The sequence below is a fragment of the Anthonomus grandis genome, chromosome 5 (assembly GCF_022605725.1).
Source record: "Anthonomus grandis grandis chromosome 5, icAntGran1.3, whole genome shotgun sequence".
NCBI lineage: Eukaryota > Metazoa > Arthropoda > Insecta > Coleoptera > Curculionidae > Anthonomus > Anthonomus grandis.
Window position 1 is genome coordinate 651,528 of NC_065550.1, and position 19,212 is coordinate 670,739.

Here is a 19,212-nt window from a genome sequence, read left to right on the forward strand (position 1 = left end):
AAAATACTTTTAAACATTTTTAGATTAATTCTAATTTATGTAAGCGGATTTCTTAAAAAACATCTCCAGATCGCCAGAGAGCTGATCCAGCAGAATTGCCGAGCACGGCAAGAGGCGGGAAATGCGACGCGGTACTTTGCAGTCCCCGGCCTGACGCGCTCGCGAGAATCAAATAAGTTGAATTGTCAAGTTGGCAAATTAAAAGTTGGTTTTGTGAATTTATTGACTTTTAAGGGTATCAACCCAAAAATATTACTACTGTTTACATTTATATAATATCTGTTATAATAAATTATGTCTATCATTTTAAGTATTTTTTTTTTCAGGAAAATTGAATAATAAATGTATTAAAGAAAAACATTGTTTTATTTCCATTTACCAATTGGTGATATGTCGTACACTATTGTTAGTACACTGTCGTAGATTATTGCAGTAAATTAACTGATTTAAATATGTTAAATAAAGCTGAAAAGTTTTATTTTTATTCAGATCAATCTGATGCTAACACCTAATAAAAAAAGCCGTTTTCTCTATGAGTAACCTTTTTGATTAGGCGTTTGCTCTAGATATTACGATTAAATGATAAGATTGTATGGTTAAATTAAATTTGATTTCCCGCCTTAATTTGGCCACGCCTTTCTACCATTTTGATTGGTCCAATTAGGCACGTCAAACTGTCAAGTTAGTTACAACAGTTTGCGTTGTCAAGGGAGAGGACGCTAGCTGATTTGTCAGAAGAATTTCTATCAGTTTGTACGCTACCACCACATCTCTATATATTTGTGTTCTGTGGTTGACATGTAAGCGCGACAGAGTTTGGTTGTACGGAACGGCGCGGCGGTGTTTTTTGAGGGCGCGCGGTTTCTTTTTAGTATTTTGACTGTTTGTCCGACGTTCACGTTTTTTTCGTTAAGGTAAACGTACCAATTATCAGTACCTTAAGGGTCTTATACAACGTTAACAAAATTTAAAATCACTAATTGAGTTAAATATAATAGAAGAAAATTTAATAATGGAGGATTTTTAAGCTCTAAACAATATATTTTAAAATAAAATAATTTATTTTTATCTAACACTAATATATATTTTTATAAAAAATAAAAATCAAAACTTATCAACTGCTCCTATTATCGGCATAGCGCAAATGGCCCAAGTTCTAATTATCGGCACTGTTCGGCACCATTCATCGGCACCCAAATAATACTCGTAAAGGATTTTAGGATTAGGAAATAAAAAGTTAAATTTTCGTTTCTCTGAGAAAGGCTTTATTTATAACAAAAATACTTATTCCTACTTTTAAATAACTACTTATTTATCACAAAAAACGCATTGAAATTCCTCTTTATTGTCTTTGGTAAGGCCGACACATTCCTCGTGATAATACATTAAACACTTTGAACATAACCGCATATCAAGTTTGCGATCTGTGTCACAAATTGAACAATACCAAGAATCTTTAAAGGGTTTTGAAGAAGAGGGCACATTTTGTAATTTTTTTTCCTTTAAACTTCCTAAGTCGGCAGCCCTGTGGTTTGATTTTCGAATCACACTTGGTCCCGTAACATTTAGAGATTTTTTAAAGTTTAGTTTCTTTTTAGTATTTTCAATCGCCGAATTTCTCTCTCCATGTTCCAGTTTTTTTTTATTTGTTAGTTCTCTATCAATTTTCTTTTCTTCTTTTTTTTCAAGGTCTCGTTTCCTTTGCTCTTTCGCCACCTCTTCCTTTTTCTTTCGCGCTCCATTTTTCTCTGATTTTTCTGTTCATCTTCAGTTTTCTTTTTTTCTTCCTTTCTTTTATGGTAATCTTGCCATTGAGAGGAAGTAGCCACCGCAGGGATTTTTTCCCTTGTTTTTCTTTTGCTGTGATCAGGTTTAGGATCGGGCCAAAATAAAACCTTTTTGAAGGGAGTAGGGATAAACGACGAACCGGGAGAATTGTTTTTTGAAATTGATAATATTTCTTCATTACTAGCTAATGGGGGAACATTTTCATTTTGTGTTAAATCTGAGCAGCTCTTTATTGGGGTAATATGCTCTGGAATAACACATAAAGTTTTATCATTACTTCTTTCTTCCGTGCATATATTTTGTACTTCAATTAAAGGTATTATTCGGTGCGCAGAAGTATCTACTTGAGAGTCTTCTATTACGGAGATATTCACGTCCATATTGAGAAAAGAGTCCGTAAGTACCTCTTGATCGACTATTGGAACGTCAAAAGTTTGATCAAAATTTTCACTCTTGTCAAAGAGATCTGTGATATCAATTTCATTTTCTTCATCCATAGAGTGAAAATTTGTATTTTCCGCAATGATAAGAGGATTCTCAGTCAGAGTTTTAGCATTAGTTTGTATTTCTGTTTCCACGCTGGTTGATACTTTATTTCTTATTTTTTTCCACACATTAAATAAGTTTTTGTCTTCAATTGGCCCATTCCATATGCTTTCTGATTGGGTAAATAGGATAAGGGTGTCATTAGGTATCTCTTTTTCTAATATTTCTAAGCATGTTTTCAGCGAATCCTTATTAGTTGTATCTGATATTTCTTCAACAATGTTTTCGTGTGAGGTCGGGACTTTAAAATATTTGGAATATCTAATATTTTCTGGATTGAATGGAACCAACCCACAGGTTCTAAACCCATTTTTAACTATATCAGGAAAATTATTCATTTTTTTTAGAGTTATTTCCAAAATTGTACAAAAAACATCCTTGGTCATCTTTTGTCCGTTATTCTCCATTCTCCAGTGTTGGACACTTTTTTTTCACTCAGCTTTCAAAGGTCGAAACACAGCCACGTCCAAAGGTTGGAGAATGTGTGTGGCGTTGGGACAAAGGGCAATTAAAATGATATTTGATTTCGTGCAAAATTCGCTCAAAGACATGGTTAAGTGGGAGGTGTGGCCGTCTAAAAATAGAACTGGAAACACTACTGGAAACCGGATATTGTTAGCGACCAACCAGGGGTAGAAAATGTTTGCCACGTATTCGAAAAATGTCTCGCCTGTCATCCAGCCGTTTTCTGATTTTCCGATTCCCCATTCAGATGGAAACTTCTCAACAAGTGCTTTAGGAATGCGTTTGTAACTAAATAATACCATTGGTGGCAAAATTTGACCAGATGCACTACAGGTAATAAGGGTGGTCAAGCATTCTTTTTCATCGTTACTACCAAAGGAGTAGACTGTTCTCTCTCCCCTCTTAACCAATACTTTATCATTTTTGGGGCAAAGAAAAAATGCGGTCTCGTCGCAATTAAAAACCCTATTTGGACATAATAATATGTTTAAAAAATCGTTTTCCTTTAGGTAGCACTGAACTTCAACAAACCACTGTCGAATCCAATGTTCTGTTAGATTTGCCCTGGAAGATGTCAGGTTTTGAGCAATCCTAGTGGTTAGTTCTGGATGCCTTTTCAAAAAAAGCTCGAAGTGTTGGGTCTGTTTAGCTCCTTTACTAAAAGTTGAACACTGTCCAATAAAATTGTTTTTGTGGCAGGAAACCCGCGATTAGAAATCTGGAAAAGCCACTTAACCAGCATATCTTCTTCATTTTGGGTTAGAACTGTTTCTGGGCCAGACTTTTTATTAAGTGGAACTCTACCCTTAATTTTATCTTGCAAGGTAGATCTGGGAATATTATAGATTTTGCTTGCCGTTTTAAAGGGCATTCCTTTTTGGATTTTATCTAAAGCACTTTGTAGCACTTCTGGAGAATATTTTAGTCTTTTCTTTCTATCCATTTTTACCTAGAAAAATTTTAAACCTATTATCGGCATGAAAATGCTCGTATTATCGGCACCTTTCTTTGAATGGGAATAAAAATATTGGCTTAAGGAATTTTGGGTGCCGGAAATTGGACCTTTGCATTAACATATATTATTATACATTAATCCAAATAGATCTTGCCCTTACAGTTTTTCTACTAGCGAAAATAAACCTTAAAAACTTGGCATGATAAAACACCAATTGTCGGCACTACTGCCGATAATTGGGTCAAAGTCATTTTTAGAGGTTCCTATTATCGGCACCCCTTAAAATAATAAATAAAGGCAAAAAAATTATTTTCTTTCACTAAATAACAATTAAACAATCTATGTTTAACAAGTTGTACTTACCAAAAAGCAAGTTCAATTCAGATGCAATTTTTAATCACGTGTTAAATCTGGCGTACTTCTTAACGCCAGGAACAAGCACCACTCGTTACAATGACTAGACGTCAACTGTCGGCATTAAAATAATTTTTCCTAGATTTATTGTCGCGCGTCATCGGACTGGGTGGGGTTATTTATATAGTCAGATATTTCAAGAATATTTAAAAAATGTTAAAACTATAAATGCAAGTGGAAGAATCTTATTTTTTTGTAATTATGTTGTAAAAGTGCCGGTAATAGGGGCAGTGCCGATAATAGGTACGTTTACCTTAATTAGTTGCCAGCTCAACTGCGGTTTTTTGTCAAGCGTTCGGTGAGAATAATCTACAAACTGTTACCATAAAGCGAATAAAGGGTTGAGTAACTTTTGGCCTTTTATTTTCTTCGAACCGTCGTTAGTACGTTAAGACGGGTAGTCTAATCAGAAGGCGACATAACAGTTTTCGTTCTAGTTTGCTTTTTGTACTCTACGCTTCCAGTGCGCTCGAATCGTTCTTTTAATTTCGTTAACACTCTATCATCAGGATATCGGTTATTACGAAATTTTTCCTAATAAACCCTTGAAGCCAAAAAATAGTTCCCAAGGCATTCACCGATAACGTAAATCATATTTACTAATTCTCGCTGAGAGTGATTCATTTTGACACAAATTTACTTAACGCATTATAATTGGCATACGTCACACAACAATGAATAGATGAATTATGGCCAACTTTTTAATTGTAATTAATACAAAAATCTCATCCATTATTCTCAAAGAGACCAACACACAAAATTGACGAAAACAAAGAAAACACAAAGTCACTGTCTGACAACATATAATCGCAGGCTACACGTGTTTCGCTCTAGCTAGAGCATCATCAGGCCTAAAATAAAGTATTAGTAAAAAAAAATTAGTTTAAAAAAAAAAATCTTATTTTTAAATGAGATAACTATCAGGGATTAATATTACTACTATTATTATTTTATTATGGTTATTACAGCTATTCACTTTTCTTCTTACTAAAACGTGTTCGAAATTAATTGAACAGAGTGACAAAGCGCTTGTCATTCTGATGCCATAAAATATGTATTAATTGTTTTCCGTCATAACTCACTCGTTGTTAATCTTATCACTCTTCCTTAAACACCAAATTTTGAGAACACGGTTAGAGATAAACGCAAACTTGTTAGTATCAAATTGAAGATCAAGAAATAGTCTATCAAAACGCGTCACTAGATACAGCGCGTTTCATTTTTAAAAAATAGCGTAAAATTAAATCAAAAATTTAATTTTTTGAGTTGCGATTTTATTCACCATGTCTAAAAAAAAAACAAATTTTGGGGTTTCGGAAGATAAAATGAACTTAGCCAAGGACCCTACAGAGATTTTTCAAAAAAATGAAAAACGTCTGAGGTAAATATTAATATTTAAGTGAAACATTGATTTTTGTGAAAAATTCCTTAAATTCTTAATAACTAGGCAACGTCGAATTTTAGGGTAAAATTGTTTTAAGGTTAGAGAGAAAGTCAAATATGACTCTCAGTTCGGAAAAAAAATATAGGTGGTTCTATAAAATCTATTCTTTAAGAAAATTCAAACTCTGTACCACGCTTTGTAGAGCTAGTACTACCACAAGATAGTACCTATTTGATATACAGAGATATAACCTTACATTGGGCAATAATTATCTGATTTTTTCCGTTTTATGGTAATACCTCATTGAGCAGCGCAGCGAAGTGTTGGGTTGGGTTGGAAAACCCAAAAGAGAGAGTGAAGAACATGACAAAAAATAAGACCATGTAAATGCAGCCTTTAGACAATGCCAGACACTGTTTAGGGCTAATTAAACACCTTTTAACAATAATCAAAATAATACTTTAATGCAAGCTGAGCAAGCACCAAAACCCTCCTCCCCACCTTCCTATTTACAAGGCCATGGACAGTAAAAATCTGCTTAACGACAACTATAAAACTAAACAGATCGCGAGTAGTCAGCTCCGAGGTTTACTTATCTTGGAGAAAAATATAGTTTCATAGAAGTACCATAGGAATATACAGGAGTGCTATCCATCTCAAACAAAAGCAATTTAGATGACCAGCGAGGACAAATATGCTGCAAAGCAAGACTCCAGTTTGATGATGCCTTTAAGTACTCTTTAAAGACGATTCCACCGCAGTCAGGAAATAACTTAATACGGACAAACCTAGAGTCGTAATTGCAGGAATTTTACGCAGAAAATTATTCCACCCTTTTTTTATCCAACGTAGACAAACGCTTCCACCACAAGACGATGAACAAAAAGTAATATTTTATAAAAATATATTTCAGAAATACGAGAGCTGCTCCAAAATGTGTTCGATTCAAAAATTCAGATTTAGTAGGGGCAGGTTGTAAACCTGAAAAGCCTGGTACAGGTTCATTATCGTGTAAAGGATCAGGAGGCTGAAAAGAATTTGGAGTTTTCCTAAGTCTTTTAAGTTTTCTTCATGAGAAAGTCTGAGAAGATTAAAGATGCTTATAATTTTATTTTTGCTTACTGCAGTTACTTTTATTTTAATATGCGGAGGGTAAATTTTGTTTCTAAGTGGATTTCTTTTAAACGGAGCAATTCTCTCTTTCGTTTTTCGTTGTATTGTTCAAACAGAGTTAGGGTAGTTTCATTAAGATAAGGCCCATACAAAATCGAAAATGGAGAGTGGTCTGTTGTACAGAGTATGTAAGTACTTGGTTGTAAATTAAAATAACTGGAATCATGACATTTTGAGGTGCGTTATTCAGGTTCTCCATTTTTAGTATCCTCAGCTTTTTTGTGGGGTGTTATGATAGGAAAAATAGTGCCTTCATTTCCTTAGAACTGTAATAGTATTTTTATCGGTTATACAGTGTGGCCCAAATTGGGTGTACATGTATGGGTATCTTGGAAACTATAAGAGATAGAAAATTGGTTAAATGGGCAAAGTTGTAGGGCATTTAGTTATTGATTTTGAAATATTTGGAAAAAATCAAAAAGTTGCATTTTTGGAAAAGAACTGTATTTTTTTTATTTCAACGTATTTTTAAAATCTGTAAAAATATTATTAGGACAACTTTTTAAGGACAACGCATCAGTTTTTGTTTTTGACGTTTCGGTTCTGAAATTCCATCCTCAACTTCTTTTTTTCTTATGGGGGCCATTTTGTTTTTTTGCTAAATTAAAAAGATCTTTTTTGTCCCTTTAAAATGATGTATAACACTTTATGAAAATATTTTATGTTTACGTCAAAAAATTAAATAGTTTATTTTTCGCTGAGTTGGCCATGGTTTTTATTGGCATTTTGTCGTACACACAATTATTATTAACTTACTAACTTGCTAACTTATACTTTTACGTAATTTATAAATAAAATAATTAACTACATGTCACAATAATATTAAATGAAACTATTCAAAATGACGGCCATTTTTTTAAAACATTTTTCACATTTTTTTAACACATTTCTAGTTACCTTGCGCAGGGTGTTTTTATTTATATTATTTAAGACAATCTGAACCCTGTCCTCTAGTTGTTCTAGGGTCGCAGGAGGTTCAAACTCGTAAACTTCATTTATAACATCTCCCCAAAGATAAAAATCCAGGGGTGTAATATCTGGAGACCTAGCTGGCCAATTTAAAGCACCGCGGTTCGCGATAAGTTTATTGTTAAATGCTTGCGTTAACAAGTTTTGAACGTCCCGAGTATTATATGCGGGACACCCCAGCCTGTTGAAACCACACATCACTCCGTATTTGTTCTTCAGTTATTATAGCTCACACGGTAGGTAATGTCTGCTCTTCCAAAATATTTAAATATCATTGACTTGTTAGTGTTTGGTTGCCCAATAAGCCCAATAACGTGATTATCTAAAAACAATTATAGCTTTTTACTTGAAAATAATTTTGTGGAGTGGGTAATTAACTTACCGTATATAACATCATACATTAAATCCAAGTCTTACTTGTGGCCTAAGTTCAGCCACTACATGAGGATTCTCCGTACCCTAAAAATGACGATTATGTTTGTTGAATACTCCGCATTTGCTAAAAAACGTCTTGTCGGTCCAAATAATTTTCCTGCTGAAATTAGGTACATTGCCTTACAAACCAGTTTGAAAAATCTTCTTGGGTAGTCTGTATCCTTGAACAAAAGTAGGCTTTTAAGGACGATATTTTTTTTAAGGACTTTTTGAATGGTACTCCTTGGTATATTCATATCAGTTGCAGCTTTTCGAGTGAATGTTTTCGGGTTCGCATTAAAATGGTCTAAAATGTTTTCATCGCGAGCTTCATTCTCCTTTTGGTAATTTTATGGCGTTGGTATTTTAAAACTTCTATGAGTTCTAAGGTTTATCACAAGCCTAGCGAATAGTCTTGGACCTGGCAGTTGTCTCTCAGGATACAGTTCCAAATATATGGCGATTGCAAGATTTCCATTCCTATTACATGTAATATAACATTCCAATATGTCAAATTTTTCTTCACTGGTATATCGCATGGCGATTTTTGGTAATTACAATTTTAAACAAAACTCACTAAATACAAAAGAAAACAACTAGATACGAAAAAACTATTTAATAATATTAAGAACAACAAATGAACAAGATAAGAACTACTAAACAAGATAAAAAGTTAAATCAAATAAATAATATTTTGTAGAATTGTCAGTAAATAACCCTAAACCATTAAACAATAATAATTGTTTATACGACAAATTGCCTCCGTAGTAATGGCCTTCGCATTTATGGCCAACTCCGCGAAAAATGAACTTTGTAACTTTTAGACATAAGAATAAAATATTTTCATAAAATGTTATACATCATTTTAAAGGGACAAAAAAGACCTTTTTAAAACAAAAACTGAATTCAGGTATGCGTTGTCCTTAAAGAGTTGTCCCAATATATATAATAATGTTTTTACAGATTTTAAAAATAGGTACGTTGAAATAAAAAAAATACAGCCCTTTTTCAAAAATGCAACTTTTTGATTTTTTCCAAATATTTCTAAATGTGAAAAAGATAAAATCGTTTTGAAAGCGGCACATAATTGGATTGGTAACTAAATGCCCTACAACTTTCCCCATTTAACCTTAATTTATTACTTTATTACTTACTTTAAAAATTTAATTTTCCATCTCCTATAGTTTCTAAGATATCCATACATGTACACCCAATTTGGGCCACACTGTATAATAAGCTTGGGCATATCTGGAGAATTGAAAAATGTCCAAGTGAATTGTTTTAAACTTAAAGGCCACAGGAATATTTACGCTATTCAACCTAAATGGAAGAACAACAAATTTTCACGAAGATATGATCTATCAGTCTTGCTAGAAGTGCCTTCAATTTTGGCTAGAGCCAGTTCCACAAACATGTAATTTCATTCAAGAAAGTCGAAAGAAGAAGGTCCAATGTGGAAGACTATCTGGATCTGAATTACTATTTCAAGCTAAAAAGATGAACGAGAGTTGCAGATGTTATATATTACAGGTGAATATATTGTTGGTTGGTTATCGTTGTTTAAAAGTGAATTTAGCGAATAAATTCACCGAAATATTTTGAAAAGAGAATAAGAGAATTTTTATTTATATGTTAACCCCTTTATTAATTTTATTTAAATGTGAATTTAGCGAATAAATCCACAAGAAACTTTTGAGAAAAAGTTTTTCTATGAAAAATTTGTAAAAATGCTGCGTGGAAATTTAGTGAATAAGTTTCTCTAAAAAAAAAGATTTAGTTTTCATAAAATTTTGAAAAAACATTAGAATTTATTAAAATCCGTATTTGTATTATAACCCCACTTATTGATTTCATGTAGATGTGAAATTAGCGAATAAATTCACCGAAACATTTTGAAAAGAGAATAAGAGAATTTTTATTTATATGCTAACCCCCTTATTAGTTTTATTTAAATGTGAATTTGGCGAATAAATTCACTATAGTCGGATTACCGAACAGATGGAGTAATAATGATGTGCGCGAAATATAGGCCCGCCCATCGATGCAACCTTGGCAGATTTAGACGAGGAGAATTATGCCTACTTATTTTAAATTATTTTACCGTACAGCTTTGCTTTGTAAGCAGCTTTTTTTAAAATATAATACGGTCGGCTGTAAAATGGGTCCAAACCGATTTTGAGGTTGTGCCAGGTAATGATATAATAATACCTTTTAAGTATTTTGTTATGCAAAGTTATGTTAATATATTGGGGTTTACCGAAAAGAATGCAAAATTATGCCCGAATACCGAATTTCATAACCATAGGCCTACTTTGATTTTTACAAATTTCAATCTCTAATAATTAAATATGTATAAAAAAATTCATTGGTACACAAAACGTAAAAATCAAAGTAGGTCTATGGTTATGGCCACACCTCCGGCGCAGAACGATCACGTGACCACTCCATCTGTTCGGTAACCCAAGTATAGACACTTTTGAGCAAAAATATTAAAATGTTAAAGGAAATATTTCACTGTTGTAAAAGGTGGAAATTTAACGAATACCTTGATATGTATACTGTATTACTATTGTTATATTATAATTACTTGTAGTTATTGATTCTTAAATATTACATTGGGCAACACAACCAGTAATAATTTCAGAGATCAGATTTCAATTACCAGTACGCATACTGTGTTTTCTGTTCAACACCAATAAATGCCTATTAAGTAAACAGTAGTGTATTATTTAATTTACATATTACAGTATTTTTACCCTGTATTATTTAATACCTACAACATAAAGTATAAGGAATAATTGATTACCAGCGAAACAAACATTTCACAGCAGAGACGATTTCATCATGCGATGGAAGAAATATGGCAGCATTCAGAAATCTCCAAACAATTTTTATTCTACGTTGGAAGTTAGGCATTAGTCTTATCATCTCCTCCAATTTGGACAATGACTTATAAAAAAACTAAATAATAGCCTAGGAAGCAAAAGAAATGAATGTTTGTAATTTGAAAAATTTTAATTCAAAAGTAGCTCTTTTGTCTTAAGCAGAACTTACAAAGCCTTATTTAATTTAAGTCTGTAAAACTGAAAACTACGAATCACAAAGAAGGAAAAATACACTTACAAATAGAACAAAAAATATACATATTTAATAATCGAAGAGGGCATTGGTAAAGTTGTAAAATCTAATTTTCGAACTTTCACTGTCTTTATTTTAAATTTTAAATTATTAATATTTAAACACGATGTTTTGACTTTTAAACTAAAGACATTCAGACTTAGGAGGGACATTCTAATTAAAAAAACTCACCGAGAGCATAATATGCTTTAGTTTTTTTTTAATCCTTTTTAAATTTAATAAAACAAACAAGTTTTCTTACTCGTATATGTAAGACGAGTTCCAAATACAAGGAGAGTTTATGTTTATTGAAGAACATACTTATTATAACCTCAAAAACGAAATTCCATAAATAGTACCCGACTCTTTAGAAACATAAAAAAATAGCAAGTTGACAGTGCTTTTTACGACTTTGATCTCGAAAACAAAAAATAACGTAAAAAACATACTATAATCTCTTTAAAATATGGCATAAAAACCCTGTACCTAAATTATAATTGAGTAAAAAAACGCAATAAAAATATACAGGTATGGCCAGGACAAGTCTTGGATATTTGAAATCAGTATAATACCTTGCAATAATAAATATAAGTTACAAGTTAAAAAGAGAACTACTAACTAGAGTTCGACCGAAATTAAATATAGGGAAGGTCGAAAGGCAAGAGAAGATACCGCAAATTAGGAATCAGTTAAGTATTGTCGCTCTCTGTTTAACTTAAGACTTTTTTCTATTACGCATGTATATACCGCTACTTATTATATATTTTAATTAAATTAGTTATATGTTATTTACTTACTACAACCGTTGTTCCAATAGGTATTTCAATCAACAGGCTTATGTATCTTGTGTCCTTATTATTCCAACATAAACTGTCTTCAAATATGAGTCTTAGTATTATCCAGGGAATCAGAAAAAATATCGACGCAACTAAAAAATATTATGTAATTTTACGGTACTCAATGCCAACTGCTAATAAATCTATCATATGAAACAAAATAAATAAAAAAAAATAAAATGGCTTGTTTTAGAAAACTATTAGACAAAATTAAGAGTGTCGTTGTTCTTTTCTTGATATTCACCCAGTCCACAAAGTCTTCTTCAAAAATCTATGCAGTCTGAACTGTCATTCATCATGACACCTGAGCACCACCTGCAGGAGGAATCAGAGAGTCATGATTAATCTAGAAGATCTAGGGCAATCCCTCAAAGATCTAGTCACTCTTTTTCCTAAAAGATGAGCCTTATTCTCTCCCTACTAACCAATCTTGATCGAGCAGAAAGTAATTTCTTAGACTTCAGTAGAGTAGTGGACTAATTTTGCACAGAAGCTTTACATCAAGGTGTTTGCGAAGGCTAAGATTGCGATAGCCCAGATCTACCTACTCCTTACTAGGAAGAAGCGTCATGATTATCAAACTCACTCTCATAAATATTATTGCTAAGAGTTAGCCTTCCAACTGGGCCCTACTATAGTTCATCCCACTGGAAGTAGTGGGAAATCTGCTATTACCGATAAACCAGACATCTGACAAAATCTTTTTAAGCTTTGGATTATCTGACCAGATCGGCCCAAAATGTTTCGGTGAATATTCGTGTACAAAAGGTTCCAGATTTCCAAACTCAGTTCGTTCAGAAGTTTCGTCTATTCGTGGTTTTTCTGAAGCTAGCTTCAGAATTAATTCGTTGCGATATATTTCAGTATTTTAAAATTTAACGTGCAGTACATCTTGTATTTAAAAACTAAAAAAGGATTTTTATTGGTATGATTTTAGAAGAGGAACAGGATGATGATGATGTATCTGCGTTGTTAGCAGTAGACAATGAAAATAGAAGAACAGTTTTAAAAATGTTCGAGAATTGGAGTAAAGAGGGAGGGTGTAAATTGTTAGTTTTAAAGCATCTTTCGGATAACTACACAAAGTTTAAAGAATTTTTCTGTTTAACGCCGCAACTGTTTTACACTTTAGTACACCAGATAAAGGACGAAATTAGTACGCAACCTACAAATAAAAATCTGACTCTTATTTCTCCATGCTGAGATATAAAGTTATATCTCAGCATGTATTGTGAACATGTCAAATTGAGGAAGATCTAGGAAATAATATTTTTCTTATTTATTTATTTTTTATAAAAAGTTTTAAAAAATTATAAAAATATACCTTAACTATAAGACATGTATATTATTTTACGTATTATTCCATGGGTTTTAAGTGCTAAGTACCTGTTTAATGTAGAGTAAGGGCGACAAATATGGAATAGGTCAGTAATATGGAATAGTTGTAAACCAGAAAAAGTAGCAAGCGCCCTCTATTAATTGCACGTTGAAAGTGTCAAAGTGCATTCATCTAAGGTTTTTTTTTCCATCGGTCCGTCTCTAGTTTGTTTTGTTGGCTCACCATGGACAGTCGTTTTTTTTTTGCGGCATCAAAAAAGTTTTGCAGATCTTGCTGTTTCCGTGTGTTAGCGATAAAATACTTATTTTTTATTCAAACTGTTGTGCATTTGTGACAGTTCATACATCATAGTTTACAATAGTTTTTAGGTAAGTTTGTTTTTTAACATAGAAATATTTTTTTAGAATATTATAAGATTAGGTTATGAGGGTCACTAATATGAAATTTTTTGAGCCACAAATATGGAATAGTATTCCATATTAGTATCTTATTAAGAATACTAAAATAGTGATATTTTGTTGCTATAAAAGCATTTCTAAATTTGCTTTTATACTAAATAATATATCAATAACAATTAAATTGTAACTAAAAAAGCAAAAAAAAAATAAACAGAAGAGAGGTCATTGTAAACCTATTAAATCTTGTGCTTGTACTCTGCGTTAGAAACCTCAATTTTTATATGATGAAATAGAACTATGTGATTTTTTTATTTTAGTATGGCGTCAAAAGATAGTCGAAAAAGAAAATGTTACGAAAAAAATTATATGATACAAGCAATTTGTGCTGTTAAGGAACAGAAAATGGGGTACCTGCAGGCAGCCAAAACTGACAATGTTCCCAGAACCTTTTTAGACACTGTCAGAAAAACGAAGATCCAGTTATCTCTGCTGAAACGAAACTAGGTTGACCAACAGTGCTTACAAAAGAACTAGAAGATGAACTTATAAGGTATTTACTTTATATGGAAAGTAAGTATTTTGGTTTAATCAGAAACGACATAAGGAATATGGCCTATCAGCTTGCTGTTAAAAATAATCGGCCAAATCTTCTTGGCAAAGAAACAGCTGGAAAAGGCTGGCTTATGCTGTTTATAAGACAGCACTCAGATATATTGTCATTTAGAAGACCTACAGGCACATCTTTTGCTAGAGCCAAGGGCTTTTCCAAAGAAAACGTTTAGTCATTTTTTACTATCTTAACGAATGAATATGAAAAACATAACTATTTAGTAGACCGCGTTTTCAACGTTGACGAGAGTGGTCTCTCTATAGTACCTTCAAAGATACCAGAAGTAATTGCACCTAAAGGTAAATGACAAATTGGTAGCATGACTTCCGCCGAACGAGGCTCACTAATTACAGTGGTATTTTGTATGAGTGCAGGGGGCAATTTTATTCCACCCGTAGTTATATTCCCCAGAAAAAACTTAAGCCCGCAGCTTACAAAGGGGGCTCCACCTGGGACAAAATTCGAATGTCATCCATGAGGAAAATAACATTTTTACAAAATGGTTTGAACACTTTGTAGCGACAGTAAAGCCTACACCTGAATCTCCAGTTATGCTCGTATTAGACGGTCATAACTCGCATACTCGCAATATTGATGACATTAATATGACCAGAGAAAATAATGTTACGATTGTGTGCTTACCGCCACATTCAACAAATAAACTTCAGCCCCTTGACAAATCTTTTATGGGACCATTCAAAGCTCATTACAGTGAGGAGATAAGAACGTGGGTACGACAAAATGCCAGACCAGTACTGCATTTGATGTGATGGAAATTTTCGGTAAGGCTTATTTAAAAGTTCAGCGTGGTGAGATTGCTGTTAATGGTTTAAAGCCACCTGAATTTTTCCCCTTAATCCAAATGTCTTTCGTGAATCTGACTTTCTTGCCTCCGAAGCCAGTACCTCAAGATACTGATAATCCGACGCTACCAACAAATATTGTAACTCCTGAGATGGTCTCGCCTGTCCCAATCATTTGTAAAAAAACCAGCAACCAAGGACGAAAAGCAGGGAAAGCTGCCGTAATAACTGCGCTACCTTACAAAACAGAATTGGAATCATCCGCAAAAGTATCTGTTTCAACTACATCAAAACTTCAAGTTAAAAAACATATTGGGCAGAGTATAACAAGCTTGACTGATTCCGATACTCCCAGCATGTCAGCAGCCATCTCATCAAGAAGTCAAGCTAAGTGTAAGACAAAAAAATTGGGATAAAGTTCAGAAAAATTAAGTAGCTCTTCTGAAAAAGACTTTGTGGCAGATGATGACTCAGATGATTCATTATGTACTGGCGAAAATGGTGAAAAAGTTCCGGATGTTTCTGATAATCCAGAGTGCTTGTTTTGTAGTGGAAAGTTTTTGGAAAGCAAAAAATCTGAGAAACAGTGGATACAGTGCAAATCCTGCAACTCATGGTGTCATTTGCAATGTACCTTATATGTATCTGGCATTTATATTTGCGATTTCTGCCAATAGATTTAGTATTTAGTTTAGTTTACTAAGTATTCCATATTTGTAACCCTATTTTTAAAAAAGGGAAATATTAATATTTTAGTTTTTTTATTATGATTTTTGAAACGTTTTTATTTTTTACAAATACAAGTTATAATAGCTTAATATAACATGTTTTTTAATTACTTTTAATATTTTTGTGTTAAAAAAATAAAAAAGTTCTTATAATTTTGCAGTTTTAAAAAAAGTATTCCATATTTGTCGCCCTTACTCTACAATCAGGAGGCTTGTAACTTTTTATTTTTTTTTTGCTTATAACGGAGGATTTTCTTTTACTTTTTGGATTAATATTTCATCCTCTAACGCAGAAAAGACTAATTTATGGTACTTTTTAAGCACAGACATTTTTCTCTTAATATATCAGTATTAAAAAGTAAGTTTTTATAGAAATATTGTTGTATTAACACGCAGTCGTCTATACAAAAACAAACGAATCGGCGAGCCGTTTAAAATCGTTTAAATCAAAAACTGTTTGATTTCAACGAACTGCTGTCCGCACACCTCCCTGAAATTTCGTTCCGATCTTTTATAAAAACCACTACGATGTACTCCTCATATCCTGGGTTTCACCGAAACCGCTGGCGAACTTTTCGTTCCATATCGCCGAAATATTTCGGACCGATCTGGTCAGAGAAACCAGGCCTTTATCCTCTAGATGACAATATTAAAAGAAAATTTAAAAAATACAACACTCCATATACAGTGCTTTTCTTTAATGTCCCCTCCCCCTCTCTATTTTTTGAACGGATCAATTTAAAATATTGAAACTTGAGGTAAAGCAATTGATGAATGATTACAATGTTTTAAAGCAAAATTGACAGATGAAAATTTCAAGATGGCTGCTGGGCGCCATCTTGGAAAAAAAATTAAATAGAAAAAAGTTGTGGCACATCATTTTAAAGCTCCTGACGAGTTATACCTAGAAGTACCCTAGAATATAAATTCAATATCTTTACCTACTACAAAATGGTGGTATATTTAATAATTACCTGAATACATTAACATTTAACTTGATATATCGAATAAATACATTGAGTTCAATTGAGAAGATGCTGGAAATGGTTGCCTTGAACTTCTTAACACCAGAACCGAAATTTCACACGGAATATTTTCTACAATTTTTCGATATTTCTACAAATATTCGTTATTGTCGGTCGTAAATCCAATACTGAAGCAGGTTCAGTTTCGTACCCATTTTGCTTCAAATAGCCGTCGAGGACCTGTGGAATGGCCAGCTCGCTCGCCAGATTTGACACTTCTAGACTTTTTTTATGGAGATATTTAAAGCAAAAGGTGTACGAATTTGAACCTGCTTCAGTATAGTGTATATAAAAGTTATAGTGTATTTAAAAATGTTCGGTGTGAAATTTCGGACCGATTGTTTTTGTGTCAAGAAGTTCAAAGCAACCATTTTCAGCATCTTCTTAGTTGAACTCAATGTATTTATTCGATATATCAAGTTAAATGTTAATGTAATCAGGTAATTATTAAATGTACCACCATTTTGTATTAGGTAAATAAATTGAATTTATATTCTAGAGTTATAAAGTAATCGTCACGAGCTTCAAAATGATGTGCCACAAGACCACCCTTTCCATTTAATCTTTTTTTCCAAGATGGCGCCCAGCAGCCATCTTGAAATTTTCATCTGTCAATTTTGCTTTAAAACATAGTATTCATTCATCAATTGGGGGGACATTAATGAAAAGTACTGTATACTGCCAGAAACCACTAGGCCTAGCTCTAGTCGGCTAAAGAAACAAAAATGCGTTCTTAATAAGGACACTCTGGAGTAAATTCGTAGGTTAATAGTGTTCATATAACATATAGTGGACTCTCTTAATTTTATCCATATACAATAGAACGACAAGAGAGTAATCCGAATTATGTATTCTATTTTGTGTGGCGAAAAGGCATGATCTTTACTGGACTAAAGAATTTTCCAACTGGTAATGGAATCTTTATTTTATTCTCCAAAGAAACTGAAGAACGGTCTGTCGCGGTGCAAGCCCTACTCCTATTCAACTTATACATCTCAGATATGCCCGAAACTAGGTCAAGAAACCATGGATATGTCAATCATTGGGAACTTACTTATAAGATGCGACTTATTCAAGGAAGCAAAGGAAATTTTAACGGCTGATCAGGAGAAGTTGGGGAAATATTGTCGGAAATGAAGACTCCAGCCACTACAGAAGTAACCTGCTTTCACCTGAATAACAAACTCGCAAATAAAAAACTCAATGTCTAGTTTGAAAACACAACTTTCAAACATAACAAAAACCTAAAGTACCACTTATTAAAAAAGCAGAGGAAGTGAAAAGAAGAAGAAATATAATACAAAAATTATGCAAAATATCTTGGGGTGTTTCAGCTTTTACTGTACGATTGTCAGCCCTAAGCCTCATCTACTCAGCTGCAGAATACAGTTCTCCGACGTCGAAGCAAAACAGTGATATGCCATGGATTACCAACTCACCACCAGGTTTCGACTTACCAAGGAAAAATCTGATGAATAGCAAACAAAATCAGAATACAGCATGGTCTAAGGAGTCCAAGCCCCTCCTGCGAGTGCGGTGAAAACCCAACGAGAAATGCCCTGAAACGGCTTAAAACAGACCAGGCGATTTCCTATTAACGACTCCAAATTATGTAAACGTTTTGAATGTTAATTTGTAATGATTTTGTTGTCATATACAGGGTGGCCCATTGAAAATGTACCGCAAGGCATTACAGGGTGGGAAAAAACTTTTGGACAAAATCCAAAAATACGTCAAGTATGTTTCTCAGAAGGAAAACTTTTGACATAAAAACCATTTCAAAAAACTCAACCCTCTAAGCGGGGGTGACATCTCTTAATTTTTTTCAAATGGAACCGGGGGTCAAGTGGTATTTCTTTAAAAGAGTCTTCTATTCCCTTCCCTATACAACGCTGCTTAGTTTTTAAAAATCGAGTTACTCGTTCAAGAAATACGGGCTCTTGAAAGTTAAACAATAATGTGTCACGAAAAATGCAAAAACCGATTTAATGCTTACCATTTTAATCAAGTAAATGCTCGAAGTGCTGTCCGTCGACGTTCATACAGTGATTCAAATTATCCTCAAACTGTTGCCGAACGTTTAGAAGCATTTGCGGTGTCACTTCGCGACATACGTAAATAATTCTTCTTCGCAACTATTCTAATGTAGCAGGTGGAGTTTTGGAAACTACGGATTTTATGTGTCCCCACAAGAAAAAATCTAAAGGACTGAGGTAGCCTCTCAATTGCGCCCCTTCGTCCTATCCAG

The 19,212-nt window shown here is 33.2% G+C and overlaps 1 protein-coding gene across 5 annotated transcripts in view; it reads right to left on the minus strand.

Annotated features, from left to right (window-relative positions):
- The window catches only part of LOC126736033 (vasoactive intestinal polypeptide receptor-like), an 83,583-nt gene that overhangs the window by 13,607 nt on the left and 50,764 nt on the right, over nucleotides 1-19,212 (minus strand). For all 5 annotated transcript variants that reach the window (XM_050440229.1, XM_050440228.1, XM_050440227.1 and 2 more), the window contains one exon: nucleotides 12,023-12,153. In XM_050440229.1, coding sequence (XP_050296186.1) covers nucleotides 12,023-12,153 — 131 coding nt within the window. The remainder of the gene's footprint in view (nucleotides 1-12,022; nucleotides 12,154-19,212) is intronic.